Here is a 16,580-nt window from a genome sequence, read left to right as displayed (position 1 = left end):
CAATGATAAGCGCTCAACATGTTTAGTGCGCAATTAATATCATACCAAATATTAATGCCAATGCTAATTACATAATTAATACGCAAATAACATTCTACCTAACATTTACGTGTAATTAATATATCTAATATCAACGTGCATTGCACATATACATTTACTAGTTTATTCAAGAAACAAAGGAATCCACTCTACAATATGCGTGTAAAAGAAAGAAGACCAGATGGAGAAATCAACTCCACAAATCATGATGCCCAATGCTGCACATGCCAATAAAATAATAGAAAGAAAGACATGGTGGAGAATTAACTTCAAAATTATCTCTCCTGATGCTGTCATGACGCACCAATACATGTTTTGATAGGCATATCAATTATTTCTCCCCACGCACGCGCATTTTGCTAGTAACTAGAAGAACGCCCGTGCATTGCAACGGGGCCATATTAACTTTAAAAATTCAATATCAATTCTGTTAATATTACATTTAATATTCTCATACATATTAAGTGACATTGACGACCTTTTTTACCATCAAATTCTCTCACACACACCCTATCCCTCCCTCTTCCTCACTCTCTCTCCCCCTCTCCCTCACACGGGAGGTGGGACGAAAATAAACCCGGAACGGAGACTACCAACTGAGACATTAGGAGTAGAGATCATTTAGTTGAAAAGAATAAATAGAAAACGGTGTTAAAAAGGAGAAACAGATTAGAATACATTGAAGAACCAAAAGGACAATGTAAAAGGGGATTCGCCAGGCCCCCCGAGCCTTGCCACCGAACTGGCTCAGTGGTCCAGTCCCCGCGCGATCGTCTTCTCCCGTTCCCCGAGCCGCGTAGCTACAGAGCCGGGCTCCCGCCCGACCACCTCGCTGGCATCGAAGGGGAATGGATAAGGGTGACGCCCTTCTTTCCCTGCCCCCATGGCCTCACTCCTCCTCGATGTCCCCTCCCAAATCCACTTCTCCTTCTCGCTCGCTCGATCCCGCCGATCTGGACGAAGTCAGACGCCACGGCCACCATGACCGACCCCGTCCACATGGCCACTGCCCTCCCTACGGGCTAGGAGCTTATCGAGCAGCTCCGAACACCTTTGCTACTTCGTCTCCGCCAATGAGATCAAGTCCAGCACCCCCGCATCGACGTCGCTGTCGTCTTCCTCAACCTTGGGCCACCACGACATTGTCGTTCAATCTGCGCCGCCCCGAGCTCCCATGTCTTCCCCTAGGGCGCCATTGACACCGTCATGATCTCCTCTTGCCTTTCCCCTGTTTCCCCTCTCGTTTGCTCTCGTTAGGTATTTCGCCGTGGCCGAGAATCGCCGTCCGCCATGGCCATTGCAGGGGTAGCCACCGAGCTCCTCGGAGTGACCCCGTGGCACATGCCCGCTCCTATGCACGCCCATGCCCGAGCCTGCCGCTCTTCTTTCGCGCCCGCGGGGCCACTCCCTCTCCATGCCCACGCCCGTGCTACATCGCGTCGGTCGCGCCCGCCGCTGTCGTCGCGCTCGCCGCAGCCACCGCACCATTGTGCCCCCGCGCGACACACACCCTGGTCGCGCGCCACACTCTCGCTGGCTGCGCTCGCCCCGTCTACTGCCGCCTATCCTTCGCTCGCCCTGCTGTCGCGCCCCTGCCTCGCGCCGCCTCCAGTCGTGGCCATCTTCTGCCGGCCGCCCCCTCAGCCACGTCGGCCGCATCTCTGCCCTCCACCGTCGACCGCTCGCCTCGCCTGCTGCGTGTTGCTTCATGCTGCTATGCGCTGCTCTACCGCTAGTACGCTACTGCGCCATGCCCTCGACACCGCCATTGACAAATGTGGCGGAGGGATTGTTAATGGAGTACAAGAAGGAGGTGGCGGAGAAGGTGTGGAGAGGCAGGAGGTCTGGGGCGGTGTCACCTGGCTGTGGTCGAGGTGTTTATGCGAGAAGGAGCCGGAGTGGAAGGAGAGGTCACAATTGGAAAGAATCGCAAAAAAAAAATCATAATCCGGAGATCTCAGTTCAAAAAAAATGCTAATATCGATGTAGGGGTGATTTCTTTCAATAGGTGAAAAACATAGGAAATATTGGTTGTTATCAACAAAAGGTAAAAATTTAGGAAAGTTAGGATTTTTGAACTGATTTCTATGCAAATGGGGTTTTATTGTTTGGTAACGTGATATCAGTACCTGCCCGTTTGTGACGTGTCTGATTAGGAAAGTTTGCAAATGTTAAGAAACTATTTATTGGGAGGAAAGTTGTGACGTGTCTGTTATTTATTTCCTAAAACAAATTTCACTAATAAGAGAAATCGATTGATTTAGATAAGTTAGGAAAGTTAGATTAAAATGTATGATCCGTTTCCTGAAAATCTGTTATTCGTTTCCTAAGACAAACTGAACCAATAAAAGGAATCGATTGATTTGCATAATTTAAGAAAGTTAGATTAAAATGTATTATTTGTTTCTGAAAATCTGTTATTTGTTTCCCAAGACAAATTGAACCAATAAAAGGAAAGATTGATTTGCATAATTTAAGGAAGTTAGATCCGTGATTTGTTATACGTTAGAAAAGTTCTGGTTGTAATAAAGAGTGGAGAGAAAAATAACCCGATGGACTAGGGTGGGAGGGGGTGGTGGGAGGAGAGACGAAAAAAAACAGCGAAAATAAATCACAAACCAGGGCGGGAGGGGGTGGTGGGAGGAGAGACGAAAAAAACCAAGAAAAATAAACCGCGAAGATGATTCACCAACTCGTGCATTAGGAGTAGAGACTAAAAAAGTAAAGGTAAACATTTTTTTTTGTCTATCACAAATGAATACACGATTTGGGTAAGAAAAAAAATATGACAGCGGGCCCACCTGTAGGGAGAGAGAGCCGGATAGGTGAAGGAAAGCTTCCGAAGCGGGGCCCAGGCCCATAGACAGGAGTGGGAACGGGAACGGCCTGCCAAGGGGGCTCCCGCCATTTCCATTTGGCGCCAAGCTTTTTTACCGCCATTTTCTTGGCGCCAAGCCCACCTCTCTCTGCCACGCGCGCCTCTCTTCCACCTATAAACGCCCTCACCGGCCCCCCTCTCTCTCTCATCCATCCCCTCCGCCGCGATCCTCCCTCCCCACCGTCATCCAGATCCACAGGGCAGCGGAGAGATCGCCGGAGCAACAGGCCGAGGAAGAAGTTCAGCCAGCCGGATCTCAAGTCACCATGGTGGTCGCGCTCGGTCCAGGCAGGTTCTACGGCGGCGGCCTCCCGCGCCCGCGCGTCTTCCCGGGCGACCGCGTCGACCCGCCGGCGCCCGTCACCGACGCGCTCCTCTGCTGGGCGCGCGACGCGCACTGGTCCATGGGCGGGCTCGCCGCCAAGCGCCTCCGCCTGCAGGGCCGCATCGAGGGCAACCTCGTCAAGCTCCGCCGCACCTCGCGCCGCGACGCCAGGGTCTCTGCCAAGTCCGCCAAGGCCAAGGTCCGTGCCGCCGGGCACGGGCCAGCCCCTGCCACCCTCGACGACGCGCTCGGCTCCGACGACGACGATTCGGAGGACGAGGCGGAGGTCGCGGCCCAGGAGAAGGCGATGCGGCGCGAGGTCGTGGAGGATGATGAGGACTCCGAGTCCGGCGAGTCGGAGGGCGAGGGGGTGCCGCTCGTCACCATCGCCGCCGCCGCCAAGAGGAAGCGCGTCAGGAAGCTCTCCGACGAGTTCGACCGCATCGCCGCCGCGCAGCTGGAGGGCGGCGGGAAGAAGAAGCCTGCGGCCGCGGCTCCGGCCAAGGCGCCGCTGAGGAAGAAGGCTTCTGGTGCTCCGGCCGCTGAGGCGCCGGCGAAGAAGTCGCTGAAGAGGAAGGCGGTGGCGCCGGCGGCTGGGACAGCGGCCAGGATCTCAGCCAAGAGGAAGGCTGCGGAGGCGCCGGCGGCAAGGAGGACCTCGCCGAGGTCGAAGCACTGATGGATAGGTGCTCGTTTCCATTTGCAATCCCTGTTCTTGGATCTAGCGACTGTGGTGTGGTCTCGGAGATGCAGTATGCTGTGTGTTCGTCGAAATGCTTGAGTGGAATCTGGTGTCATGCTTCCATGTCTGAATCAAATCCCTCTAAATATATGTCATGCCATGTTTCTTTCTAGCAGTATATCTAAATCAAATCCCCTGAAAGTATTGTCTGATCAACTCTGAATTATCCTGAAATAATAGCTCCTGTTTTTTTGATATCTGAAAATCTTCACAATTGCGGTATTGAGGTGTGGTCTTGGAGATGTTTCATTTATTTCTCTTATCTGAATCAAATCCTTCAAGCATCGTCTTATCAACCCTGAATTAGTATGTTCTTGAAGTAAAAACCTGAAATGATATGATAGTTCCTGTACTGAGATCTGAAAATGTTCAATGCTGTTTCTCACATTTTGTTTATCAGTTCAGTTGAAGCTATCTTGTGAATTGCAAAATGAATTCAAATGCAACGCCCAATCTATTGTTGCTACTGGGATCTGAAAATGTGTTTTCCTTGTTTATGTTTGATGCTACTTCTATTAACATTATGTTTGGGGAGGTCGAAGCATTATGATTGAGGTGTGATCTTTGAGATGCAGTGTGTTTGTCGAATGCTGGAATGAAAAGTAATGTCATGTTTCTTTCTATATCTGAATCAAATCCCTCCAAAAATATGTCTGATCAAACCTAAAATATCCTGAAATAATAGTTCCTGTACTGAGATCTGGAAATCTTCCTAAAATAACAATTGCTGTATTGAGGTGTGGTCTTGGAGGTGCATTGCTGTGTGTTCATTGAATAGTTGAACTAAGTAGTGTCATGTTTCTTTCTATATCTTAATCAAATCCCCCAAGTATTGTCTGTTCAACCTTGAAAGAATATAGTAGTTTCTGTACTGAGATCTGAAAGTGTTCGATGCTGTTTCTTACATTTTGTTTATCAGTTCAGCTGAAGCTATCATCTGAATTGCAAACTGAATTCAAATGCAATTCCCAATCTGTTGTTGGTGCTCAGATATGAAAATCTCGTGTTTCTCGCCTATGTTTGATGCCACTTCTAGTAACATTTTCTTTGATCAGTTGAAACTAATACCATATGAATTGCAATCTGAATTAAAGATGCAATTACCAATCTGTTCTTGTCGGTACTAGTACATGTTAAAGATTACAATAGGAACATAGAACGAAATGAATGGTACATTCAGACCATCAACTATAATTGGGTGTATATCTGTATCTAGTGAGCAGGGACTCTTTCCAAGTCCACTGCTATTAGTTTATAAAGCAGGAAGTGCTAGGCCAAGTCCGCTGCTATTAGTTTATAAAGCAGGAAGTGCTAGGCCAGCGATCATGCCGTGGAGTCAGAGGCCATTCGTTCAATCTCCTCTATCAGCCTCTCCTTCTCTTCCGCCATGTCCTCGTTTTGCTTCTGAAGATCCTCGATCTGCTTCGTCTGTTCTGAATCCTTCCTGCAATGACATCAGATATTTGGGATAATTGGGCAATCTGAAGTAAACTCAGGCTAGTGAAATCATGGCAGGAATGCCACTTGAGATTGTACTCACCGGTTCATGAATGACAAGTTAAGCTTTAGTGACCTGACCTCCTTCTCTAGGTTTTCGCAGCGCTTGAGCACCGCTTGCATGTCTGTTGGTATTACCGGGGTTGAACTTCTTTCCTTTGCTTCTGCCATTCTGGACCATAAAAGTTATTAATAACATGATCCAGGTTCTGGTGTTCAATATGGAATGGTCATTGAACTATATATAACTTTGATTAAGAGGAGTCCTACAAGTATCATTTGGATAGGGGCACATGCCTTTTTTGCCTTTTGGTAATCAATCATATCAGCAGGAAAACATATTACATATAAATTAAATGTATAATAACCAAATTGCATAACATACTTGCGTGTGCGCTCAACCCTCCGTTTCTTCGTAGGATCTCCTCTATCAACTGCAAAAGCTTACTAGTTAGAGCTTTCAGTGATTAAATAGCAGATGACGTAGTACTATGCAAGGTGGAGCATATTATCATTCAATAGCCCTATGTTTCATCTAATCTACAAACATGTGCCCAGAAAGAACTTTTTGCAGTCACCATATAAATGCCGAAGATTTGGTGCTAAAAAGTACATCTTACTGTTTCATTTACCTGCTTGTTCTGATGAGATGGATCCCATTCGTGTCAGGGCCACTCTCTATCAATGGTAAAACGAACAGATTAGCATATGCCATGAGAGGAAATTTTTGACGTTTCTGAAATATGAATCAGGTATCACCTTTCTTTCATCCTTCAAATTATCTTTTAGTACCTTCTCTCTGTAATCTGCGCATTGTTGACATTATACATTCAGTATTATGATAACGGCAATTCTATAATAGATCTCAAGAAATATGTCTTATCCATTGTACTGCTTAATAGATGATCATGTATGTGACTAAGATATAGCTTGGCGATAAGTGTATTGTTGAAGTACCTTTGCCGTTTGATCTGCAGTCAGCTGTCCCATTCGCAACATTTTTCCTATTGCTCTCACACACAGACAGTCCTTGCCCCATTGGACGTAGCTCATCACACACTTCAAAACCAGCTGACTGAGCCGTCAGAGCATTAGACGATCCACTCTGTGAAGGTTCACGAGACGCAGCACTGATCCAAATCTGGCTTGCGGGAGCGACAAAGTTCTCGGCGTTTGGTTCCGTGGGCCTCTCGACTTCAGGAAGCATCAGGGAGTCCTGAACATGTCCATTGGTCACCAAGGGGATCATATCTGTTCCTCCAAGAATGTTGTGTTGAAACTGCTGGTTGTCGTAAAACCCAAAAGGGTTGCCATGCGGCATGTCTCTGCTGGCAGGGCTACTGAGCTTCTTACGCTCGAGCGTATCCTTGAGCATGCTCACCACTGAGGTAACAGTATCTTGCGCAAGCATATGAGGATTGTCCAAGGGGGAAGTCGATGAACATGAAGGAGATACAAATGTCGAAGCCTGAAGTGGAGTGCTGCCCATTGGGGCACTATTTGCTGCATTTGTGTTGGTAAAATCTAGTCTCAGTTGGTTTGCTGCTCTCATAGTTCCTGTAGTTATTGGTGACACATTGCTTTGCATTGCAGCATACCGCCTCCTGCAAAAGATGGCCGGGTTTGAGAAATAATGGAACGAAGAATCATAAAGGTGTGCTACAGAAGGTAATAATGCACATGTAATTGGTGATTCAATCCATGCCTCAGTTCTGAAGATCTGCTTCTAGTCATTGGTTGAGTGCAGTGAAACCAGGTCTGCTTATGAACAAATACCGCCTTTTACCTATTAGAATATTATCCATGTAAATTAATAATCAAGTAACTGGATGATGAGATAGCTAACCTTTGCCAAAAGTAGATCACTGGCTTGCATCCCTTTCTCTGCTGCATTCCTGGTGTATGAGAAACAAATAAGTTGGAGATTGCATAAATCCCTGACTATAAGGTGACGCTGGTTCATAAGATACGTTACTTGAGTGGTTGCTGGTTATGGTTATTCGTGTATTCAGGAGGAACTGCACAATTCTCAGGGATCAAGTTGTCGGCGAGAAAATTTTGCCGAGCAATGTCATGTTGTTGATTAGGAAAGGCACCTGCCTCTGATGACAACCTGCATAGATATAAATTGTTATGATGTAGCACTAACCGTCAGTTTCGACAGGCAGTGCCATGCTAATGTCTCTCGGTGCAAAGTTCAGCAGCATTTACATGCTAGATAGAAGAAAGAAGTTCCATGGACATGCATAATCACAACAAAGCATGACTAACGCGTGTGATTCCTAACCATTATTTGTGTTTATTATCTTCTTAGGTGCTTAACGTATTGACGCGTGTAAGATTTGGGTGCCTAAGGTTATGTACTTTCTCTCGATTCAGCTTCTTTTGCAGAGCCTTGGTAACATATTCAGTTGCTGAAATTGATTTATATAAATTTTCACTTTATGTAACACAGTTATTTATTCATCAACTCACACCTTCACATATCACCCAATACAATTAAACCTGCACTCTTTATCAGCATCATACCTAGATGGTTGTCGAGGCCGGTTATTCAGGTGACTAAAGCCTGGAATCTGTGAATAAAGAATCAAGAACTTTAGGTGATAAATTTCAAGCAAAAAGATCAACCTGGCATATCAAATCATCAGTATTAACTCCAAAAGATCCTAGAAGTTGTTTTTCTATGTAATTTTTAAACAAGACTAGAAAGTGATCTTCTTAAGTGTAACAAATTTAATTCTGAACATGATACATGTTTCACTTTTCATGCATGGAGAGGAAAAAAAATTGCCAGGAAACTTCAAAAAAAAATTCTCGAAAGGAGAAGGTGTCAAGATGATGCTGGTCTTACAATCCGAAAACCCCAAAAGAGAGACCCAGAAGAACACAAAGCAAATGAAAAGCAAAAGAAAGTGCTTGAAACTTTGGGAATTCTTGCCTCTCCATTCATAAGCCAGCTGTTGAACAACTCCTCGCTGTCTTCTCTGAAGCTCTGCGACATGTTTCTGAACCCCATCATCTCCATGCTCGGCGGCGCCGCCACTCCGATCGAGTTCTCCATCACCGCCTTGAGGAAGATCTCCTCGCTGGTGTTCCTGAACAGGTCAGACAGACCCCGGCCCTCCATCTCCATGAACTCCTCCTCAGCTCACCTCACCCCTCTGCTGATGATTGACTGAAATAGTTCCTAAAAGCTGTCTTTAGTACTAGTGCACTTGTAATGTGTGAGAACTCAAGCAACCATAGTGGAACAAATAAGATATTGTAAAATAGAATCCCACCTAAAACACTCATTAAACTAAGAAAGGGTACTTGGCAGAAGAACTCAGGCACATTAAGACACCACGCTAATTTAAAAACTGCGATAGCCTGACACTAAACTAACTGATTTGGGTATCTTCCCTGCAGTCAGAGGCAAAGATTCCATCCTTCTCATTTTTGTCTCATCAGTGGAAAGAACTGGGCTCTGTAGAATTTGTCCGCTTACGCGTCGAAGAACAGGTGTACCCTAGAAGGAGGCTTACATCAGGCGGGTATGAACACGGAAACTGCACGCGATTTCAAACGGATGCTCTTTTGATCATGGTCTGCAAAACTGCAACACAAAGGTCAGACAAATCTTCTATAGGTGCTCATGGAATATTCTTTCTAAGTGATGTTTTTTTCTCTCCAAGAGATCAAACTTTTCTATGCTTAGTAGTATCATTGTGTTCTTAATTTTTCTTTTCCCCAAATGGTTTAATAAAATAGCAATTTGCAGCCAGGGGGTGACAGCATCAACGATGACGCATGCTGACATAATATAATGCAGGATTTGCAAGAAGTGGATGGCCAGTCCCCAGGATCTCATCACAGGCCTACAAGGTAAAACAACTCTCATCTTGTTTAGTCGTTGATGCGTGTTGGTTGGCGCCTTGACGGCGATGGCCTTCGGGACATTTCTGCTGCCACTGTCAATTACTTATTATTGCTACTAAGTACTAACTAAATCACAACTGTATGATTGGGTGGGTAATCAGCAAATGCCCTGCAAATTGCCTGTTTTAAAGTAACTGCAGACGTATTAGCTGGTGGAGAAGAAAGTAATAACATGGTTACGCTCACTGTCAAAGTAAAAGTATGATATTACACTGATACTGACCTTAATGGCCCCATTTCCGTTTAGAGGAGGGCTTTGACCAAGATCTCTATCGACCGTCCATCCAGATACGTTCATCACCGATGGCGAGGCTTCTTTAGGTGGCGTGCCAGTGTCACCGGCGATCGATGCCGCGGCGGCTGCAGAAGAGTATCGTTGAAACAGACTTCACCTATGTTTATAATAGCTGTTGCCCATTGCTGTGATCGCTGGCAGCCGACCCTGCCGGCGCACGGACGCGCTTCGCCGCTAATGGCCCGGGATGATTGAAGAAATCTTTTCGCAGAAAATTTCTTACCGCTGGAGAAATCTTCTGAGCAAGTGATGCAAGAACAGATAAGAAAAACTGGAGTACAAAGTTCAGGCAAAGATTCCATCCTTCTCATTTTGTCTCATCAGTGGAAGAACCGGCCTCTGAAGAACAGGTGTACCCTAGAAGGCTTACATCAGGCAGGTATGAACCGAAAATTGCAACACAAAGATCAGACAAATCTTGTATTGGTGCTCTGGGAATATTCTTTCTAAGCACTATATTTTTCTCCAACATATCAACGTTTCTATGGTTAGTAGTACAGCTGCATTCTTAATTTTCCCCAGTGGTTTAATATAACACTCCCTCCGTCCTGAATTAGTTGTCTTAGATTTGTCTAGATACGGATGTACCTAGACACTAATTTGGGATGGAGGTAATAGTAGTAACTTACTTCTAGGTGGGGGTGACAATATCAATGACTCATTGATGATCCATGTTGACATAATATAATGCAAGATTTGCAAGTGGAAGGCCATTCCCCAGGATCTCATCACAAACCTACAAGGTAAAACAACTCTTATTATTACCAACTAATTCAACTGTAAAAGTTTAAAAATCTCCCTGATGTGGTAATGCATACATCATCATTTCACTGACGATTGGGTTGTAGAAAAACCACTGCAAATTGCCTGTTTTAAAATCAACTGCAGGAGTGTTAACTGGTGCAGAAGAAAGTAATAACATGGTTACACTCACTGTCAAAGTAAAAAGTATAATTGCGCTGATAGTCTGACACTGACCTCAACGGCCTCATTACCGTTTAGAGAAGAAGAGTTTCTGACCAAAGATCTGCTCCAGTCCAGGTACATCCATCACTGACGGTGATGTTTCATTAGGTGGCGTGTCGGCTTCATTAGTGATTGATGGCACGGCGGCTGCAGAAGAGCGCCGTGTGTTTGAAAGCGAAACCTTGGCTATGTATGTTTATTAGTTATAGCTGGCGGCCGTCGCTGTGAACGCCGGCGCACTGACGGACGCGCTTCGCCGCCGATGACCCGGGATGGTTGAAGAAATCTCGTCTCAGAAAGCTTCTCATGGCTGGCTGGCTGGTTGGAGAAATCATCAGAGCAGCAGGCGAGATGCAGGAACAGGCGAGGGAAATTTCTCATGGCTGGCTGGACTGGAGACATCTTCAGTGCAGGCGATGGAAGAACAGGCAAGGGAACAGAATCAGTTTAAAATTATTTTTTCAATAGAAAAACATGGAGAGCTCCCCGGCTCCATTCTCAGAAAGAAGCCTGCGTAACCAAGTCAACTTGCTCCAGAACAATAGAAGAACAGCAGCACTAACAGAATTAAGCACAAGAAGCTTTTCTCCAGCTACCCAGAGAGAGGAAGTTAACCAAAGAAAACACTGATATCTCTCCGGATATTCAGAGCAACAGCACACTCAAAGGAGAAATGCCAAACACTTTCAGCTTCAACGCAAAATAAATAATCCTCAGTCTGACTAGGGAATCAGTGGAGTAAATTCCAGAGCTCCAGACTAGGGAATCACTCCCCTCAGAGAGTATACGGGTGGATCCATCCCAAACCTGCTTAATAGTTTTCCCCTTCTATCTTCTCGAAGCATATATATATCCTTTTAACCCAAGCCCCTAGCAAACAAATGTTTAAGTCATGGATGCTTGGGATACCCAAATCCCCATAATCTTTTTTCGTAGCAACTATAGGCCAGTTGGCTACATGAATTTTCCTACACCCCTCAAAATCGTCCTATAGGCAGTTAGCCATTTGAGTGTTCATACGATCCACGACCCTCTTAGGAAATTTAAGAAAGGAAAGGAGGTAAATAGGAATACTAGCCAACTAGGTTTTGATCAATATGATCCTGCCTGCATAAAAAAAAAGGAGCTTTCCTCTCCGTATAGCTATCCTACATTGGATTTAATCTGTAAGGGGGCTGAACATCACTCCTAGACAGCTTGCCTTGTTGGAGAGGTATGCCTAAATATTTAACAGGGAACACCCTAGAAAACTCTTACACCAGGCAGGTATGAACAGAAAAGCGGCACGCTGTTTCAAACGGATGCCCTTTCGATCACGGTCTGCGAAATTGCAACACAAAGATCAGACAAATCTTCCATAGGCGCTCTTGGAATATTCTTTCTAAGGGCTATTTTTTTTCTCCAATATGTTTCTATGCTTACAAGTGACATTTTATCCTTAATTTTTCCCCAGTGGGTTAGTATAATAGTAACTTGGTGCCAGGAGGTGACAATGTCAATGATTCATTGATGGTGCATGCTGACATAATATAATGCAGGATTTGCAAGAAGTGGATGGCCAGCTCCCAGGATCTCATCACAGGCTTGCCTACAAGGTAAAACAACTCCTCTTCTGCTGCCATTGGCAATTAGTCATTATTACCACCAACTATTTCAACTGTAAAATTTTAAAATTCTCCCTGATGTGGTAATGCACACACCATCATTTCACTGATGATTGGGTAGAGCAGGAAAACCCCTGCAAAACTGCCTGTTTTAAAAATCAACTGCAGGGGTGTTAACCGGTGCAGAAGAAAGTAATAATAACATGGTTACACTCACTGTCAAAGTAAATAAAGGTAAAAAAAGTATGATATGATATCACAGTGACACTGACCTCAACGGCCCCATTACCGGTTAGAGGAGGAGAGGTCTGACCAAAGATCCCCCTCCCTTGACCGTCCCTCCAGTCCAGGCGCATCCATCACTGACGGCGATGTCTCGTACGTTAGGTGGCGCGTCCGCGTCATCATCGGCGGTCCATCGATGCCGCGGCGGCCGCGGAAGAGCGCCGTCTGCCTGAAAGCGAACCCTGGGGTGTGTATGTTTATTATAGCTGGCGCACGTCGCTGTGGCCGCCGGCGGCCGACCCCTGCCGGCGCACTGACGGATCACGGACGCGCTTCCCCGCCGCCGATGACCCGGGCGGTTGAAGAAATCTTGCCGCAGAAAAGTTTCCCATGGCTCATGGCTGGCCGGAGAAGTCTTCAGAGCAGCAGGCGAGATGCAAGATCAGGCACAGGAATCAAATTGGATTTGGTAAAATGTCTCCAATCTCGCTGCAGTTTGTTTTTGTTCGCTGGGCCGTAATGGGCTTCGCTTGGCACCGTTTTCTCTCCTCTGCCGCAGGTTTAGGCCCACCTGAGCCCACCGAGAAGCCAACAGCCCACAACCCAAACCCAAACCCCCGCCCGCCGCTTTGCTTATCCCCTCCTCTGCTCCTCCCCCCACTCTCGGTCAGTCACCTCCTCCTCTCCCCAAGCTCGCGTCCGTCCGTCCGTCCATGGCGTTCGCCGCGCCGGTAGGGGTGGGAGGCGGCCCCCTCTCCCTCGCCCTCCCCGCCTCCAGCTCGGCCCCCTTCCTCCTCCGCGCCGGCGGCGACTCCCCGCAGCGTGGGAGGCTCCGCCGCCTCGCCGCCCCACGGAGAGGAGGCGCCAGGGTAAGCTCCGCACCCAGCTCTCGTTGCTCCCCCATGCTCCTCATGTTGATTAGTAGATTACTGTCATGACCTCTCGTTCGATTCTTCTCGGCACTCTAAGAGCAAGATTACTGTCATTTTCGTCCTTTGGTTTCAGTTACAGAATGGAACTTCTGTGCTGTGCTGGGGTTACAACAGCTCTGTGTCTAGATTAGACTGTATCGTACCATCATTCTAGATTTCACTAGTCATTTCCAGCTTCTGTAGATGTTCGATTTGGTGCGGTGTAGTGACTGTATGTACATATGTGACTAGGGAGATAGCCGGGGGAGATGGAATTGCCACGTAACTCGCTGTGCCGGCGAGGCGAATGTGGTGACCGAGGACGATACGGCGAATGTTGCTGCTGATGCCGCAGCGGACCAAGCTGCCAATGCCAGCGGCGATGCCGCCGATGTGTCCTTGAACCCTGACGACGTTGATTCAGTTGCCTGGATAAAGCAGCAGCCTCTCCCTTATCCTGCAGTAAGTACAACAAAAGTAATGATTCACAAACATTGGTGCCGGGAACGGGGTGACGGACAAGGGGTTGTAATGCAGGATGCTCTGGAGCCGTACATAAGCAAGGAGACGGTGGAGCAGCACTGGGGAGTTCACCAGCGCGGGCACGTGGACAGGCTCAACGGCATGATCGGCGGCAGCGAGTGGGAGCGGATGTCGATTGGGCAGATGATGCTCGCCTCATTCAATGAGGGCAGGGAGCCACCCCATGCTCCCTTCTTCCATGCCGCACAGGTAGCATTGCATGCTGTTTGGAAGGCTTGCGTATGCTTTAGATCCCTAATTCTTGGCCATGCTATGTAGGTATGGAACCATGATTTCTATTGGCGCTCGATAAAACCTGGCGGTGGAGGCAAGCCCCCGGAACGTCTTCTGAAGTTTATAAACAGGGACTTCGGATCCTATGACGGCATGATCAAGCAATTCATGGATGTCGCACTAACTCAGTTCGGTTCTGGATGGGTCTGGCTTTCTTGTAAGTGATGCTAAAGTCCTCTTTTGTTAGATTTTTTGTACCAGTTTCAGAACTTGCTCCAAGTGGTGTGAATGTGATGAACTGAACTCTGCTCTGTAACTGGTTCTAGACAAGGGGAGCAAGTTACCCCATGTGAAGTCAAAAAGCCCAATCCCATCTGACAATTATGGTAGGCTGGTCATCTCAAAGTCTCCAAATGCTATCAACCCTCTTGTCTGGGGCCACTCTGTGAGTATTTACCTGCAACTGTGTTTCCCTACATAATCATGCACTGTATACTGTGCACTACTTCATTTTGGAAGCTTTGTATTGCCTCTTATTATTTGTTCCTTTGACAAGAAAGTATTTCCATTTATAAAAAATCTATTGTCTGTCTCCCCCATGCATACTATATATTCTACAGTGATCTGATATTTTTGTCTGTCTATTCTTGTTGGCAGCCACTCCTTGCGATTGATGTTTGGGAGGTATGCACACATCATTCATTTTCATTTCCATGCATTTTTCCTTCATAAAAGTTAACATTGCTAACCAATTCTCTGTCTTGGGAACAGCATGCCTACTACTTGGATTATGAGGTTAGATGTCAATGGTGCTCATGATTTCTAGTGGTTATATTTGCCATATCCGCCACTTAGTCTGTTCTTGTTACATGGCTGCAGAATCGAAGGGCTGAGTATGTCTCTGCAGTTCTAGAGAAGCTCGTCTCATGGGAAATGGTGGAGTCCAGGCTCCGGAAAGCTGTTCTGCGAGCAATAGAAAGAGACGGTCACACCAGCCCGAAGCAGCGAAGGAAGCAACTTCTGTCCCAGGCTAAAAGCCGCGTCGGGGATGCAAGCACCAGCGGTGAGGCAAGAAGGCGACCAAGAAGTAAGGATCAGCAGGCCCCTTCCAGCGTGAGAATGGTTCCAGCAGGCGAGGCGGTACCGAACTGAGCCATGAGCCTTTGAGGTTGGCGACCAGTAGCTAGCACGGGCAGGCAGCTAGAGCAGCATGTCCAAAATCCTCCAGAACAGTAGTCTCAGGGCTTGGTGTCCCGTAATGTATTGGTGTAGAGATAGGCTTAGGAGGTGGCCGGGCACGGCTTGATAGAAGATGAAGCACAGTTTCTGTCCCTTCCTCTTTGAATCATTCATAAGTATCAGCAGTTTCCTTTTCACGAGACTCGAACCAGCGAACTCCTGTCTCTTTTCAAATCGATGAACTTTTTCATTTTCCGATGAACTTTTTACAAATTCAATGAAATTTGAAAAAAAAGTTCACCGGATTTTAAAAAAGTTCACACAATTAAAAAAAGGTTCATCGGATTTGAAAAAAGTTCAACGATTCAGGAAAAAGTTCATTATTTTCAAAAAAAGTTCACCAATTAAAAAAAACCGTGCAGTAAAGAAAACAAAAAGATGAGAAGAAGAAAAGGATTTAAAGGAAAAAAACGAACTAGCTATACACACGAGGGTGGGTAGCCTGCTGGCTAGAGCAGTGCGCTTGCAACGAACAGGTCTCGAGTTCGATTCCCCTTCCCGCCCCATCTGGGACTGCTACAGGCGCCCGTTTGCAAATTGCACTGTAACGGGCGCCGCAGGCGCCAAATAGGAAATGCCTGTGTCAAGTAGGGGGTGGGAAATGTTCATCGAATTTGAAGAAAAAGTTCATCAATAATGAATATTTTCATCAAGAATGAAATAAAGTTTATCACGAATTCCAAAAAATAGTTTATCGATTTTGGGAAAAAGTTCATTGACTTTGAAAGAAAGTTTATCGGTTTGGAAAAAAATGTTCACAAAATTTGAAAAACAATTCATGGTTTTGAGAGAAAAGTTTATAAATTTGAAGAAAGTATTCAGATTTGAAAAAAATTCACACATTTATAAAAATTAAAGGAAAGGAAAAAATGAAAGAAGCGAAAAAGGAAAGAGAAAGAAATCAGAAAAAACCAAATAAAAAACTTCCAGAAACTAAAAAAAACCTTATGAGAAGCTTCTAGAAGTTAAGGCACAAGAAAATAATAAAAATGGGTAGGTAAACATGTAACATGTGGTGTCTGATCTGGTTAACTTGTTGAAAGAACATGCGGCGCCCCCATGTTTGGTTTTGGCAATTGATGATAATCTCTATGGACTAATGGTTGCCTTGAGTTATATTGAGTTATATTTGAGGGCATGTACAATGGTTCTATCTTAAGAGTGCCACGTAGGATAAATGGT

General features: G+C 46.0%; 2 protein-coding genes and 1 pseudogene across 3 annotated transcripts; 2 read left to right on the top strand and 1 right to left on the bottom strand.

The window, feature by feature from the left end:
* Positions 1-3,059: 3,059 nt before the first annotated feature.
* On the top strand, positions 3,060-4,181 carry LOC123088271 (60S ribosomal protein L22). The gene has a single exon (XM_044510468.1). It carries the CDS (start codon positions 3,184-3,186, stop codon positions 3,919-3,921), a length of 738 nt encoding a protein of 245 aa, XP_044366403.1. The 5' UTR covers positions 3,060-3,183; the 3' UTR covers positions 3,922-4,181.
* An 879-nt stretch (positions 4,182-5,060) lies between these two features.
* Positions 5,061-12,938, bottom strand: LOC123088270 (protein CYCLOPS). Of its 2 annotated transcripts, XM_044510466.1 has the most exons (13): positions 12,540-12,938; positions 10,516-12,429; positions 8,423-10,433; positions 8,011-8,057; positions 7,457-7,594; positions 7,328-7,376; positions 7,187-7,239; positions 6,439-7,085; positions 6,241-6,287; positions 6,114-6,159; positions 5,867-5,915; positions 5,525-5,653; positions 5,061-5,428 (listed from the first exon to the last, which is right to left on the bottom strand). In XM_044510466.1, exons 3-13 carry the CDS (start codon positions 8,615-8,617, stop codon positions 5,308-5,310), a joined length of 1,521 nt encoding a protein of 506 aa, XP_044366401.1. In that variant the 5' UTR covers positions 8,618-10,433; positions 10,516-12,429; positions 12,540-12,938; the 3' UTR covers positions 5,061-5,307. The 2 variants fall into 2 exon arrangements, with proteins under 2 accessions (XP_044366401.1, XP_044366402.1); XM_044510467.1 differs by having other exon boundaries at positions 10,516-12,938.
* Positions 12,939-13,116: 178 nt separating this feature from the next.
* LOC123088269 (superoxide dismutase [Fe] 1, chloroplastic-like) lies at positions 13,117-15,535 on the top strand (annotated as a pseudogene).
* Positions 15,536-16,580: the final 1,045 nt, after the last annotated feature.

Source organism: Triticum aestivum, chromosome 4A (assembly GCF_018294505.1).
Source record: "Triticum aestivum cultivar Chinese Spring chromosome 4A, IWGSC CS RefSeq v2.1, whole genome shotgun sequence".
Classification (NCBI taxonomy): Eukaryota; Viridiplantae; Streptophyta; class Magnoliopsida; order Poales; family Poaceae; genus Triticum; species Triticum aestivum.
The sequence above is the reverse complement of the archived record's forward strand: the minus strand, read 5'-3'. Positions and strand labels throughout refer to the sequence as shown.